The sequence below is a fragment of the Syngnathus acus genome, chromosome 21 (assembly GCF_901709675.1).
Source record: "Syngnathus acus chromosome 21, fSynAcu1.2, whole genome shotgun sequence".
NCBI lineage: Eukaryota > Metazoa > Chordata > Actinopteri > Syngnathiformes > Syngnathidae > Syngnathus > Syngnathus acus.
In genome coordinates, this window is record NC_051105.1 from 18,118 (window position 1) to 32,674 (window position 14,557).

The 14,557-nt window shown below is 46.6% G+C and overlaps 1 protein-coding gene and 1 long non-coding RNA gene across 3 annotated transcripts in view; both read right to left on the reverse strand.

Annotated features, from left to right (window-relative positions):
- Window positions 1-372: 372 nt before the first annotated feature.
- On the reverse strand, window positions 373-4,740 carry LOC119115166. Its single transcript, XR_005096104.1, has 3 exons — window positions 4,586-4,740; window positions 4,191-4,372; window positions 373-408 (listed from the first exon to the last, which is right to left on the reverse strand). It is a non-coding gene; the product is annotated as an uncharacterized LOC119115166 (long non-coding RNA).
- Window positions 4,741-6,680: 1,940 nt separating this feature from the next.
- The window catches only part of LOC119139825 (titin-like), a 116,565-nt gene continuing 108,688 nt past the window's right edge, over window positions 6,681-14,557 (reverse strand). For both annotated transcript variants that reach the window (XM_037280826.1, XM_037280825.1), the window contains 5 exons: window positions 14,234-14,539; window positions 13,528-14,133; window positions 8,298-13,435; window positions 7,827-7,980; window positions 6,681-7,746 (listed from right to left, as the gene is read on the reverse strand). In XM_037280826.1, coding sequence (XP_037136721.1) covers window positions 7,574-7,746; window positions 7,827-7,980; window positions 8,298-13,435; window positions 13,528-14,133; window positions 14,234-14,539 — 6,377 coding nt within the window. In that variant the 3' untranslated portion in view covers window positions 6,681-7,573. The remainder of the gene's footprint in view (window positions 7,747-7,826; window positions 7,981-8,297; window positions 13,436-13,527; window positions 14,134-14,233; window positions 14,540-14,557) is intronic.

The window sequence follows — 14,557 nt, forward strand, 5'->3', positions numbered from 1 at the left end:
TAGAAGTTGGTCGTATGAGCGAGTGGAGTAACATGAGATCTATTCTCAATTACAAATAGCACACACAACTTTGGATATTTTGAATGAATGAGTGAGTGAATGAATCTTATTTGTTCATTTAAATTATGACTGTATAAATACTAGGTATAAACAGAAAATCTCCTGCACAAAATGGCCAGTTTACTTGTTTGAAGAGGTGTGGGAACAAGTCATCTATCCAATTTAAGACAAATGTAGTTTGTAACCTCTAACAATGTTTTACTTTAGCTATTGTTGTCTGTGACTTTCCCATGAATAAAAAGGAAGGAAGGACTCACCGGAGACGTCTTCGCCAACGTGCAACTGTTGTACTTTGTATTTTTATCCTTCTTACAGTGGAAAACATACAGCCAAAGAACACCGTGGAACCTAAAGGAATGAAAGAAAACTTTATCATTTGGCCTCAACCAATATTCGCAGATACAACACAATGTGACGTGCGGGGTTAGGGTTAAAGATTGAGGGAGGGGCCCTCGTTTTAAACTACTTTTTTTGAAAAGGAGTGGGAACAAGCAAGACTTATTTAATTTATTTAATGGGAACAAGTAAGACTTATTTAGTTTATTTAATCTATTTTTGTTCCCAGGCAAAATTGGATTTGCTGCAATTGCAAATTTCAACAAAGTACGGTGCCAAAATCTTGACTTGGGACCTGATAGGACGTATTAAACTCATTTAATATGAAGACTTATTTAGTTTATTTAATCTATTTTTGTTCCCTGGCAAAATTGGATGTATGGTGCCAAATCTTGACTTGAGACCTGATAGGATGTATTAAACGCTTAGTTAAATCGACAGAAGTTGGTAATAAGAGCGAGTGGAGTAACGGTGGTTGAATGGATGAATAAATGTTGAAAGTAATTTAAATTATGACTTTGTATAAATACTAGGTATTAACAGAACATCTAATGCGCAAAATGGGCAGTTTACTTGTTTGAGAAGGAGTGGCAAGAAGTAAGACTTATTTAATCTGTTTGTTCCCAGGCAAAATTGGATGTGCTGCAATTCCAAATTTCACCACATGATGGTGCCAAATTTTGACTTGAGCCATGATAGGAAATATTAAACTTAGTTGAATTGATAGAAGTTCGTAATAAGACCGAGTGGAATAACATGAATGTTCTGAATTAGACATAGTTTGAATATGCTTTTGAATATTTTTAGGTAAACAGTTTTGCTTCACTTTGAGCAGTCTGATAATCTACCAAATCTTTGAATTGAAGAATTTGTTATTTAAGAAATAGCTTGTTATTATTTTCAAGGTAATCAGATTTGTTTATAATTCTAATGGCCTTCTTTTCAAAACTTTTGTTTATTCCCAGGCAAAATTGGATGTGCTGCAATTCCAAATTTCACCACATGATGGTGCCAAATTTTGACTTCAGCCCTGATAGGACATATTAAACACTTAGTTGAATTGATAGAAGTTGGTAATAAGACCGAGTGGAATAACATGAATGTTCGGAATTAGACAGTTTGAATATGCTTTTGAATATCTCAAAGGGGGATGAGTCTGCCTACAGGGACGAAGTGGTCCAGCTATCGGAGTGGTGCGGAGAGAACAATCTGCTCCTAAACACGGCTAAAACCCAAGAACTGGTCATTGATTTTAGGAGGAAAAATAAAACGGACATTCCACCACTTATCATCGACGGGGTCTGTGTGAAGAGGGTGTCCTCCTTCCGCTACCTGGGAGTCCACATCGAGGAGGACTTCACCTGGGGCGTGAACACCTCTGAGCTGCTTAAAAAGGCCCAGCAGAGACTCTACTTTTTAAGGGTGCTGAGGAGGCACAGCATTACACAGAGACTGCTGGTGTCCTTCTATCGCTGCTCCATAGAAAGCACTTTAACGTACTGTATATGTGTTTGGTACTCCAGCTGCACTGCTGCTCAGAGGAAAAAGCTCCAAGGGGTCATCAACACAGCACAGAAGATCATTGGCTGCCCTCTCCCCACACTGGAAGACCTACACAGAACCTGCTGTCTCAAAAAAAAACACAGAACATTCTGAAGGACACTTCCCACCCTGGCCACTCCCTTTTCGAACTGTTGCCATCAGTTGTGGCTCTTTACGGTGTTGTGCTTGATTTGGTTCCCCCGTGAGATTTTGTTCCCCCTGCCACGGGAGCGCGCACGCCTTATTTGGAAAGCGAAAAACCGATGTCGTACGGCGTCGTACGGCATCAGCACTACGTTGTTTTCAATAAAAACATGAAGAACTCACGTTTGCGTCAGTCAATTTTAATTTTTGTAAAGGATTATTCTCATTTGATGTCTTTAAATTCATCCGCGTTGTGCCATTGAAGCGGGGTGCATTCAAAGACCAGTCGTACAGTCGGAACACTCATTCCCTTCACCAAAAAGCAACAATATAATTAAGTGAGCTCTTTGCATAAACCTCGATGCAAAAAACTCCTTTTTGGGTACAGGCTACAAGGAGTATATTACAAATACTTAATTGTGATAATCATTCATCCATCCATCCATCCATTTTATTCCTCAGGTATTATCAAAGCAAATTAATAGTTGCATTTATTAATTTGCTTTAAAATGACAGCGCAATATAATTAAAAGCTGACACTGTAGCAATGTCAAACGTGTTCATTTAAGAAAAAGCCACACACGTTTTGTGATCAAATCTTTCAGAACGAGAATGATTTGAGTGAATTGATTTGAATGAATAATTGAGAAGAGATTTCAGTTCTGAAGGCTCCTTTTGTCCCAAGCAAAGTGACAGATGGTGGGGAGGGGGGATAAAAATTGTAAGGAACTCTATAAAAATGTCAAGCCGTGAGGATATGTCGTCCCCCCCCTTTATTTTGAGAACGGTGAGTGCTGGACTGCAGCTGTTTTTTTTTCTGTCTTCCTGGGGGTCTGTTCAGGTTGTGTGAAATTTTTGAACAGGTTCCCTCATTCCTAGGCCAAATTACAGGGCTGGAACAAATCCTCACAGCTGCCCCGTGAGGATATGTTCCCCCCCCCCCCTTATTTTGAGAACGGTGAGTGACGGTGAGTGAAAAAACGCTGGAGTCCAGCACTCCCCGTTCTCAAAATAAAGGGGGGGGGGAGAGACATATCCTCACCGGGCAGCTGTGAGGATGTGTCCCCCCCCCCCCCTGTAATTTGGCCTAGGAATGAGGGAACCTGTTCAAATTTTTCACACAACCTGAACAGACCCCCAGGAAGACAGAAAAAAAACATCTGGAGTCCAGCACTCACCGTTCTCAAAATAAGGGGGGGGGGGGGGAACATATCCTCACGGCTTGACATTTTTATAGAATTCCTGTTACAATTTTTATCCCCCCTCCCCACATCTGTCACTTTGCTTGGGACAAAAGGAGCCTTCAGAACTGAAATCTCTTCTCAATTATTCATTCAAATCAATTCACTCAAATCATTCTCGTTCTGAAAGATTTGATCACAAAACGTGTGTGGCTTTTTCTTAAATGAACACGTTTGACATTGCTACAGTGTCAGCTTTTAATTATATTGCGCTGTCATTTTAAAGCAAATTAATAAATGCAACAATATTAATTTGCTTTGAAAATACCTGAGGAATAAAATGGATGGATGGATGAATGATGATCACAATTAAGTATAAAGTCTCCTTTGTAATATATACTCCTTGTAGCCTGTACCCAAAAAGAGGAGTTTCTTTGCATCGAGGTTTATGCAAAGAGCTCACTTAATTATATTGTTGCTTTTTGGTGAAGGGAATGAGTGTTCCGACTGTACGACTGGTCTTTGAATGCACCCCGCTTCAATGGCACAACGCGGATGAATTTAAAGACATCAAATGAGAATAATCCTTTATAAAAATTAAAATTGACTGACGCAAACGTGAGTTCTTCATGTTTTTATTGAAAACAACGTAGTGCTGACGCCGTACGACATCGGTTTTTCGCTTTCCAAATAAGGCGTTCGCGCTCCCGCGGCAGGGGGAACAAAATCTCACGGGGGACCCAAATCAAGCACAACAACGGTACACAGTAAAAAAAATGTGGCTCTTAGTCTGACTGGTTGGCCACCCCTGAGCTAGGGTTAGCTACTCAGCTACACAGTGCTATTACACAGTGAACGCTAGCTACATCGACAACTTTAGTCAAACTACACAAACGTAAATCTCTAAACACAATGAGTTGTATTTACCGTGTACGCTCTAGACGGTCCAGTTGCAAGCAGAAAATAAAGATATTTCTGTTGATAATCGTCGTGTTTGTATCCGCTGTCTCGCTCACGGCAATCCGCGCCCACAGATTTGAATCTTGGCGGGATTTCCGCCAATTGACGTCATTCCCGCGGCACATGACTGCGACGTAATACCCGCTTATCTGAAACGGTAAAGTTAAAAGTAGAGTTAAATAAAGTTTTCTTTTTTAATCAACGCAATAATTTACAACCGTTGACCAGAAAGAATCGTCGAAATTCGGTGTCTGTGGCTGGAAGCAGACGCCGAGTTCGACGTCCCCCCCCCAAACGCCACACTCACTCGCTTTTCAGGGCTACAAAAGTACTTCTTTTTAAAAACAATGAGTTGTATTTACCGTGTACGCTCTAGACGGTCCAGTTGCAAGCAGAAAATAAAGATATTTCTGTTGATAATCGTCGTGTTTGTATCCGCTGTCTCGCTCACGGCAATCCGCGCCCACAGATTTGAATCTTGGCGGGATTTCCGCCAATTGACGTCATTCCCGCGGCACATGACTGCGACGTGATACCCGCTTATCTGAAACGGTAAAGTTAAAAGTAGAGTTAAATAAAGTTTTCTTTTTTAATCAACGCAATAATTTACAACCGTTGACCAGAAAGAATCGTCGAAATTCGGTGTCTGTGGCTGGAAGCAGACGCCGAGTTCGACGTCCCCCCCCCCCCCCCCCCCCCAAACGCCACACTCACTCGCTTTTCAGGGCTACAAAAGTACTTCTTTTTAAAAACAATGAGTTGTATTTACCGTGTACGCTCTAGACGGTCCAGTTGCAAGCAGAAAATAAAAATATTTCTCATGTTAGTCGTCGTGTTACTATCCGCTGTGTCTCGTTCGCCGCCATCGCAGGTTTCCCGCCCATCGACGTCACGTCCGCGTCACGTGACCACGACGTGGCAGACGTCATATAGCAACCGCTGTTTTGTTTAGTATACTTACAGTTGTTATGCATTGACATAACGGTGCGCACTCAAAAAAGATTTAAATAAATTAAATAATTCTTCTTCCCACTCCCTTTTAAACAAATTAACTCTGCCCACGGATTTGAATTTCGGCGGAAGTTCCGCCCATCGACGTCACGTCCGCGTCACGTGACCACGACGTGGCAGACGTCATATAGCAAAGGCTGTTTTGTTTAGTAGACTTTCAATTGACATGTGTTGACATAATGGAGCACTAGTTAGCATGTCCACCCCATAAGCATGACATTGCGTGTTCAACCCCCGTCTCAGCACTTTTTATTTTCTCCCTTGTCTGTATGTACAGGACTGTCTCAGAAAATTAGAATGTTGTGATAAAGTTCTTTATTTTCTGTAATGCAATTAAAAAAACAAAAATGTCATACATACTGGATTCATTAAAAATCAACTGAAATATTGCAAGCCTTTGATTATTTTAATATTGCTAATTATGGCATAGAGCTTCAGAAAACTCAAATATCCTATCTCAAAATATTAGAATATTTCCTCAGACCAAGTAAAAAAAAGATTTAATGAATCTCGGCGGAAGTTCCGCCCACTGACGTCATGTTCGCGTCACGTGACTGACGTGGCAGACGTCATATAGCAACCGCTGTTTTGTTTAGTAGACTTACAATTGGTATGCGTTGACATAATGGCGCACTGGTTAGCAGGTCCACCTCTTAAGCATGATGTTGCGGGTTCGAAGCCTATCTCAGCACTTTTTCTTTTCTCCCTTGTCCATATGTATATACCTTAATATTCGAACAGCGTATCCACTTTCTCCTTCCGTGTTGCGAGCCACACTCACGGATTTGAATGTTACGGAAGTTCCGCCCACTGACGTCATTTCTGCGTCACGACTCCAACGTGGAAATGACGTCATAGAGCAACCGCTGTTATAGATAGTAAACTTGCAACGGTTTGCATAGATATACTGCCGCACTCGTTAACACGTCCGCCCCACATGCAAGATGTTGCGGGTTCGACACCAGTCCCAGGACATCAGAATTATTTGTCTGTAGAATAAAAGTACACCTCTGCATAACATATTTGCATTAACATGTAACATGATATAAAAAGGAGAACATAGACCAACTTGCAGTAAACAACAATTTCAATGATTCATTTCGCTCCCCTAATTTTCATCCCTGTCAGGGGCAGAGCTCGGTGGTGGCCAGGTGTGGCCTTGGACACTGTCCAAATGGAGACAACGGTTGAGTAAATTATCTTTCTTTCTATACGGCACCATCAAACGGACTTGACAGCTTACCATTTGTACTGGAATGCTTTAGCGAGGTGCCCCCCTGGCCACTGTCTCGGCATTCACCCTCAGAGGTCCCGGGAGTCGCTAGACACTGCTGAAGAATTTGTTTAGCGATCGGTCACGCCATGTTGCCGCTTCCAGTTTGCTGTGTGAAACCCCCGCCCCTACCCTCCCCTACATGCACATGTGGGGAAAAAACAGTCAAGATGTGGTGCTGAAATCATGCTTTATTAGAACAAAAACAATAAAACACCCAAGGAGGACAAATGAAACAAAACAAGGTTTGCCACAGCAGATGGAGTCAGCGTGGCAAATAAGTCAATACTTGACTACAAGCTACAATACACACAACACACTCATGAGCAATCCTCCAAGGGATTTGGCGTTGCTTCTGCACAGCAGAGTCCACTTGGACCTTCTTTGGCAGTAAGGAGACGTTCCAAAGGAGCGTCCAGTGCAAGAAGCAGCGCCCCTACGTCAAAGGGGAGAGCACAGGCCACTTGCGCTCTCGGCCGGTCATCAAATCAATTGGTGGTACGACGCAGTCGGTCCGAGCGTGAGACGTCGTCACGCCGCTCGCGCGAGGGTGACGCCGGCGGCGCTCGGGGTCTTACGTTCGCCAGAAATCAGAAAGGCGACACGTGTCCAAAACATCAAGGTTTCTTTTTTGTGTCGAGTTAACTTCAACAGGGAGACGCTCTACCTGCCGAGGAAATCTTAGACGTCAACATAGCGTTGAGGCGCAGCATTTTAGTTTCTGCTTTTAACAGGGTATTCGTTCCGCACGGGACTTTCTCCTGTTCAAGCGCATTTGCTTTCGTTCCTTCGCTTCATATTCTTGTCATAAATAACAATGCATACATTCCCCATAACCGTCACATCCGGCTATATACATTATGTACATGTCACTGCCAAAGTGTCATCGCATCTGAAAACAATTGGAGACTTGAGTTGGGCAATCACTGAATGTCAAGTTTGGTACAAAAAAAAAGAAAGAGTTCCTATTTACAAGAAGATAAATTGGTGTCAATTCTTGTTGATTAATCATGAAACAAACCATTGCCAGTGAGGAAAATTGGGGGCGGGAGGGGGGTGGCGGGTGTTATATACCGAACGAGGAGGAGGTTTCGTCACGCGATTGAGCGTACGTGTGCACAATTTGACAGCTCGTCTCAGATGAACTCTCCGTGGAGCTGAAAGACGCTGATGTCACACGAACCGAAGAGGCCGAGAAATCTTCCGATTGTTCCGCACTTATCATTCTTTGTGCATCAGCTGCAAGAAAGCAAGGAACACGTATGCATTAGTCTTTTGAAGAGCTTGCTCGCAGCATCGTTTGAGTAACAATGACTTACTGATGACATTAAGGGAGGATGTGGCAGAGCACTGGCCAAGCTGGTTTTTGGCCTTGATAGTGTATTTGCCGCTGTCTGCCAGTGTTGCTTCACCAATCTCCAGTGTGTACATACTGTTGGTCCAGGTCATTTTGACGTTGGACGTGGCTGACAGCTGCGAGAGAGAGAGAGAGAGAGAGAGAGAGAGAGAGAGAGAGAGAGAGAGAGAGAGAGAGAGAGAGAAGAGAGAGAGCAAGAAGCGTGACGTGATGATGGCTGTCAAAAGGGTTCAAACGGAGACAAAGTCAAGTCAAAGTCAAAGTCAAAGTCAGCTTTATTGTCAATCCCTTCATACGTCAAGACACACAAAGAAACCGAAATTCCGTTTCCTCCATCCCACGGTGACGAGACATACAAGTAGGCGACACAAAACAAAAACAAGTAGGCACAAACCATAAATAATAAATAAACCAAACAAAACCAAATACTCACAGTCAAGTTGTCTTTAAACCACTCCACGTCTGGGAAAGGCTCTCCCGCAACCTCGCAGGTGAATTTGACATTTTGTCCCTGGTCCACATTTTGGGATCGGGGTTGCAACAGGAAGTGAGGTGGCGTCCCGCATTTGCGGTTCTCCGCGTCAACAGAAGGAGACTTTTTTCCCACAGTTGGTGACATGACTCGCTTTGGTGATTTTATTTGATTGACAGATGGAGTCGGCGATTTTGCAGTGGGGGAATTTGAGGAGACCGGTGACTTTACTCTGACTTCCTTGACCGACGGAGGCGGGGATTTTGCAGCGGGTGACTTTGGCGAGAGTGGCGACTTGACCCTCAGAGGGGACTTGATTGGTTCAGGAGACTTGATTCTCTGTGGGGATTTGAAAGGTTCGGGGGACTTGGCTTCAGGAGAGGTGACTCTGGGAGAGACCCCGACTTTCCGCTTGGACTCAGACTTGCGGATGGTTAGAGTAAAATAGGCTTCTTGTTTACCACCGGAATTTTCTACACTCAACGTGTAGCTTCCTGCATCAGACAACTGAACAAAAGAAATTTCCAGAGAGGAGCTGTACTGCGTAGAGACAATGTGGTGATGCTGAGAGGACCCCAGAGCTGCTCCCTCACGAAGCCACAATATAGAAGGTGCTGGGTCACCATCCACGTCGCAAGAGAATCTGGCTAGACCTCCCTCATCAACACTCAGAGACTGAGGTTTGGTCAGAATCTTTGCAGGGACCATGGCCTTGGCCTTTTCAACAACAGCGATATGTTTTGTCACCACTTCAGACATAGTTTCCTTGACTGCTGCCACTGCTGAGATGTAGTACTTCTCTGTTTTGGCCATGTCTGGAAGTTGGGAATATGGCAGTTCCTCATCCCGGTGGGTGGCAGAGAAGGCAGCAAATTCTGCTGCCACGTCCAAAGTGGCACTGTCAGAAGCTTCTCCTTTGACGTTCCTGCAGACCACAGAGTATGTTCCCGCATCGTCACTGGCGCAGTTGTAGATCTGGAGAGTCAGAAGTCCACTCATGTTGCTCATGTGGTGTTTGCCGCTCGGTTGGATCTCTTTTCCGTTGTGGAACCACTTGACTCCGGGCTCCGGTTTTGCCTGGACATTCAGGGTGAAGCTGGTGTTGGAACCAAAGCCGACGCGGTGAGATCGCAAGCGGATGCTAATGCGAGGGATGTGGTCCAGACTGAAAGGAGAATCTGACGTTCTCTCCACAGATCTGCGCTCTGATCTGAGAGTCTGCTTTCTCTCCTCATACCTGGAGAGAAAATCCACTCTGGGCAAAATGGTCTCTTTTTGGACAGCCTTTTCGGAGGGAGGAGCCCTTATCTCTGGCTCAGGCGTGGAGAGCTTCTTCATGGGTTTAGGAATATATTTGGACGCAAAACATGTCAGATGCTCCGATTCGATGCCCTCTGAAGCTTTTGTGACAGCGATAACCGTTTCCTTTTTCAAACTTCGACTTTTCTCTTCAAACTCCATGCGCTGGAGTTCACTCTTGTAGGAGGAGATTCTCTGAGTGGTGGTGTGAGGTCGCAGCAAGTCCTGATCCTCTCTCTCCTCGTATACCCTTTGCTTCTGCCTGGGAGCCTTGTATGTGGCTCTGTCATGGCGCTGCCGCAATTCCACAAAGCTTGGACCGGCCTCATATTTGGAAGGAATTCGGTACGAATCGTACCGTTGAAGGGCTCCCGCCTCCTCCTCCTCGTCATCACGATAGACTCTCGCGGGTGATGAAGGGCGCAGCGACGACAGCTCAAAGCGGACAGGGCTGAGGCTTGGCGGTGAAGCCGAGTAACCGAGCTCCAGTTCCGCCTCCAAGCGAAGCCTCTCCTCTTCGGTGATCTTCATGGACAGATACTCCTTCGCCGGCAGTAGCAGCTCCTCATCAGACAGGTCGCCCAATGACCTTCTCCTGATCCTGCGGTAGACGTCTATCCCCGGTGAGACCGCACGGTGCCTCGACGACGGCCTGACCGTCTCTAAATCATCCTGAGTCATGGACGGGATGCGCCACTTTGGCTTGTACTGGTCTTTGATCCTGACGGGCACCTCATAGAACTGCTCCCACCTGGAGAGACGAATACGTTTCATCCTCTTCTGCTTAATTTTCTCAATGGGCTCTGGGAATTCGTACTGATCTCTGAGCTTCTTGTACCACTTCATATCCGAGAGTGGCTTGAAATGTTTGATTTCCACATCCTCTTCGAGAACAGCCGGGTTCACGACCCGCGGCGCGGGTACGTCGTACGGCATACGCAGTCTTTTCTCGTCGGCTCGCCTCTTTCGCTCCTCTTTTTCTTCCTGTATTTGGGCCTCGGACCTCTGGCTCTTTTTCGTCATCACGGCGGGTTTAAACATGGTTGCCGCTTCCCTGACGGCCTGCACTGCAGCCGGAGGTAACGGCAAGACAACGGTGTCTGACAAGATCTGATGCAACCGGACCTTTTTGTCCAATTCCTCCTTCTGAGACACACTTTGCTGCTCCTTCTGGCTGCTCTCGTAATCTTTCTTTACATGAGCGACACGGTCCACTTTCAGTGTTGCCTGACAACTGGCAGATCCAGCAGAATTGGTCGCGGTCACTCTGTATACGCCAGAGTCTTCGGGGAGTGTGTCTCTCACATGAAGAATGAAATAATCCAAACCTTCGTGGACCAGCTCGATAGATGGCCCAAAGGCTATGGGCACGCCATCCTTTTCCCACTTCAGTGCAGGGTGTCCTGAAACTCTGATTTCAAAACGAACATTCTGGCCCTCTCTGCACTCCACATTGGCGAGCAGACGTTTGAACATGGGCCTTAGAGTGAGGTCGGCTGGTTTTGGTCGCGGGACCACGGTCAGACGGGCCTTGCAGCTGTCGTCGCCATACCTGTTGCGGGCCACAACGCTATATTCAGCATCGTCGTCGTCTTCGACTCTGTGGATAATTAGCTGGTACAGGCCCGTGTCACTGATGAAGGTATACTTTTTGTCATCCTCTCCAGGGACCAGCTTTTGTCCGGATTTGTGCCACGTGACACGGGGCTCAGGGTGAACGGTGATGGTCACACCAAAGCGCACATCCTCTCCAACGTATGCGGTGTGATTAACGAGGGGAAGTGTGAACTCGGGCGGCTTCTGAAGCATTCTGGCGGTGTCGATTCGACGCTTTGTCCTCTTGATCACGCGAGCAGTGAAGAAGTCACGGTATGACCTGACGCCGTTGACAAAGAGCTCTGCGTAGGCACTGTCCTCACCGTAATCATTCACAACCTTGCATCTATACGTGCCGTCGTCAGCTCCGGTCACCTTGGCGATCGTGATCGTCGCCAGGCCGTCCTCATAATCAATTTGGTACTTGTCGCTAGCTTCCAACTGCCTGACGCCACAATACCAAGTGACTTCAGTGGTGCTGTCGTAGTTGTCAATATTGCAGATGAACTTGACGCTGTCGCACTCGCTGGCCACCAAGTGTCCGACCTGGCCTCCAACCGGTCCGTGTTCAAACGGGGCAATTTTCACCTTTGCGACTAACACGCCACGCTGGGACCGAATCGATCCGCCGCTGGCCACGCGGGCTGCAGACACCACAGTGCTCCATTCTTTCTTCACCATTGCCTGGTAGTACCTCTTGTGTCTGCCGCTCTGGACGGTCCTGGTGCTCAGATTTTCCGCAGGAGCAGATAGCCATGGATGTGCCAGCGCCTCGGCAGCAGTCATACGGTGCTTGCGCTCCTTCGTCATTAAGCGGTCGGTGAAGTCTAGGGCTTCGACGCTAACGTGCTTGAAGGATTCATCGTCGTAGCCGTAGGCTGCGTTTGAAATGTTGTCGATCATCTGCTGGTTGGTTTCGGCCGTGAATGGATTGAGTCCGCAGAGGAGCACATAGGACAGGACGCCGACGGACCACATGTCAGTCACGGTGCTCACCATGTCGCACTGATGGATCTCTGGGGCAGCGTACTCTGCAGTGGTGTACTGGATCTTGATTTGGTCTCCGGGCGTCAGGTGTCTGCACTGGCCCATCTCAATGATTTTGACGTTTGAGCCGGTTCTTGTCGTGTACACAATGTTCTCAGGTTTGATGTCAAAATGTCCGTAGCTCTGACTGTGCAGAAACTCTAGGGCTGAGCAGATCTGCCGAATGTAATTGGCAATCTCTCGCTCGTTGAGCTCAAACTCTGCCGTGTTGAGACGCTCAAAGATGTCAACGCCTGAGATGAAGTCATAGATCATGACCAGCTCCTCGGGGCTATCGAACGACTCGTGCAGAAGGAGGAAGTTTGTGTGCTTAGCCAGATTCAGTGTGGCTATCTCCTTCTTAACAATTGTCTGATCTGCACCCCTGACTTTGACAAATTTAGCCATGTAGGTCTTCTTCGAGCTGATGTTTACGCAGCGGTGGACGATGCCAAATTGACCTCTTCCTAGTTCTTCTGCAATAGTGAATTTGTTATGCAGATTCTTTGCGTCAGAGTGTCGGGCTTTGCTTTTGGAAACGCAGCCCGTATCGTCGACCTCCGTGTCGTACAGGAGAACTCTTGATTTGTCCTCTTTTGTCATGATGGGTCCGCTGGACTCAGATGGTGCACTCTGTCCAAACCTGTTCTCAGCAATGACTCTAAACTGATAGCTTGTTCCTCCAAATAGATCGGTAACAGTGTAGCGGGCATCACGAGATTGAGCGACACGCTCCCATCGTTCGGCTGTGGTCGGGCACTTTTCAATAATATAACTGATAACCTTGCTTCCTCCGTCATTTGCTGGGGCAACCCAGTTGAGTGCGACAGAGTCTCGAGAGACATCGCTGGCTTTAATACCCCGTGGAGGATCAGGGACATCTGCCACATCCAGCTCAACCGTCTGCTGATCAATTCCAAATCTGTTTTTGGCACAGACAATATAGAATCCCGCATCCTTCTTCTCGACGCCGTTGGGGAACACCAAAGATGTGAACGATCGCGTGACAATGACCTGGTAGTGGCCATTGCTGTCAATAAGATCTTGTCCCTTCTGCCATGTAATGACAGGATCTGGCTTGCCACCAAATGGTATCTTAACATTGACCATTTCTCCACGCAGGGCAGGAATTGCTTCTTTGTCCTTCAGGTTCTTGGGAAGGTGGATCTTTGCAGGAACTGATGACAGAGACAAACATGACATTGTTAACAGAACAACCGTTGTGAAAAGTTGTATGCACTGTGCCGCGCCGCGTACACTATTTCCTTACTTTCAACATCCAGAGAGACGGTAGCACAGATGGAACCTCCTTGGTTGGTGGCCCTGATCTGGTACACGGTCGAGTCTTCCTCATCCGCTTCGGTGACGACCAGTTGGTGGTAACCTCCCTTGAATTCTTGAATCTTGATCTTCTTTCCGTCTGAATGGACCTCCTTTCCTCGTCTGAACCACTTGATCACTGGTTTTGGCTGACCTGTGATCTTGCAGACGAGTGTGGCATTGCTCTTGTGTTTGACACTCATGTTCCTCAATTCCTCCTTGAATGCAGGCGCTCGGACATCGACGGCTGTGGCGGGAACGATGGAAGGACTTTCCTCACTATAGTCACTTTGTCCTCCGAGGTTCTCGCACTTCACCCGGAATAGATGTTCTATGCCCTCTGACAAGGATTTGACAGAGAAGACTGTCTGCTTGATCTCATCTGTAGTCACGGGCATCCATTCACCCCATTCCTTCTTATCCTTCTTTTCTTTCTTCTCAAGGTAGTAGCTCTTGATTTTGGAGCCACCGTCACTGATCGGAGGCTTCCAGGAGACTACGCAGGAATCCTTGGTGATTCCAGAAACAGTTATTGACTGAGGCGGTGTCGGTTTCTCTGTGGACAGAAACAAAACAAAACAAAAAAACCCGCTTTGTCAGTATAGTAAGTAACACCGGCTGATTTTGTTGAACATTTTCTTGGGGGCTGAACGAACCCAATTGGCTCTTGATGAGTATAGGTGTGATGAGTTCAAGCGGCTCGCTGTTGCCATAGCGATTCTGAGCGTATACTCGGAAAAAGTATCCGGCACTGTCGGTAAGGTTGGGCACGCGGCAGGATGTGCCATTAATGGACGACGACACCAATTCCCACTCGCTTCCTTCTTTGTCCTCGCGCTTCTCCACAATGTAGTTGGTGATCATGCAGCCGCCGTCGTCCTTGGGAGGCTTCCAGGTGATGATGACAGAGTTCTTTAGGAGGGCCTCCAGAACGATGGGACCCTGGGGGATATCGGGTTTGTCTGCAAACAAAGGGTTAG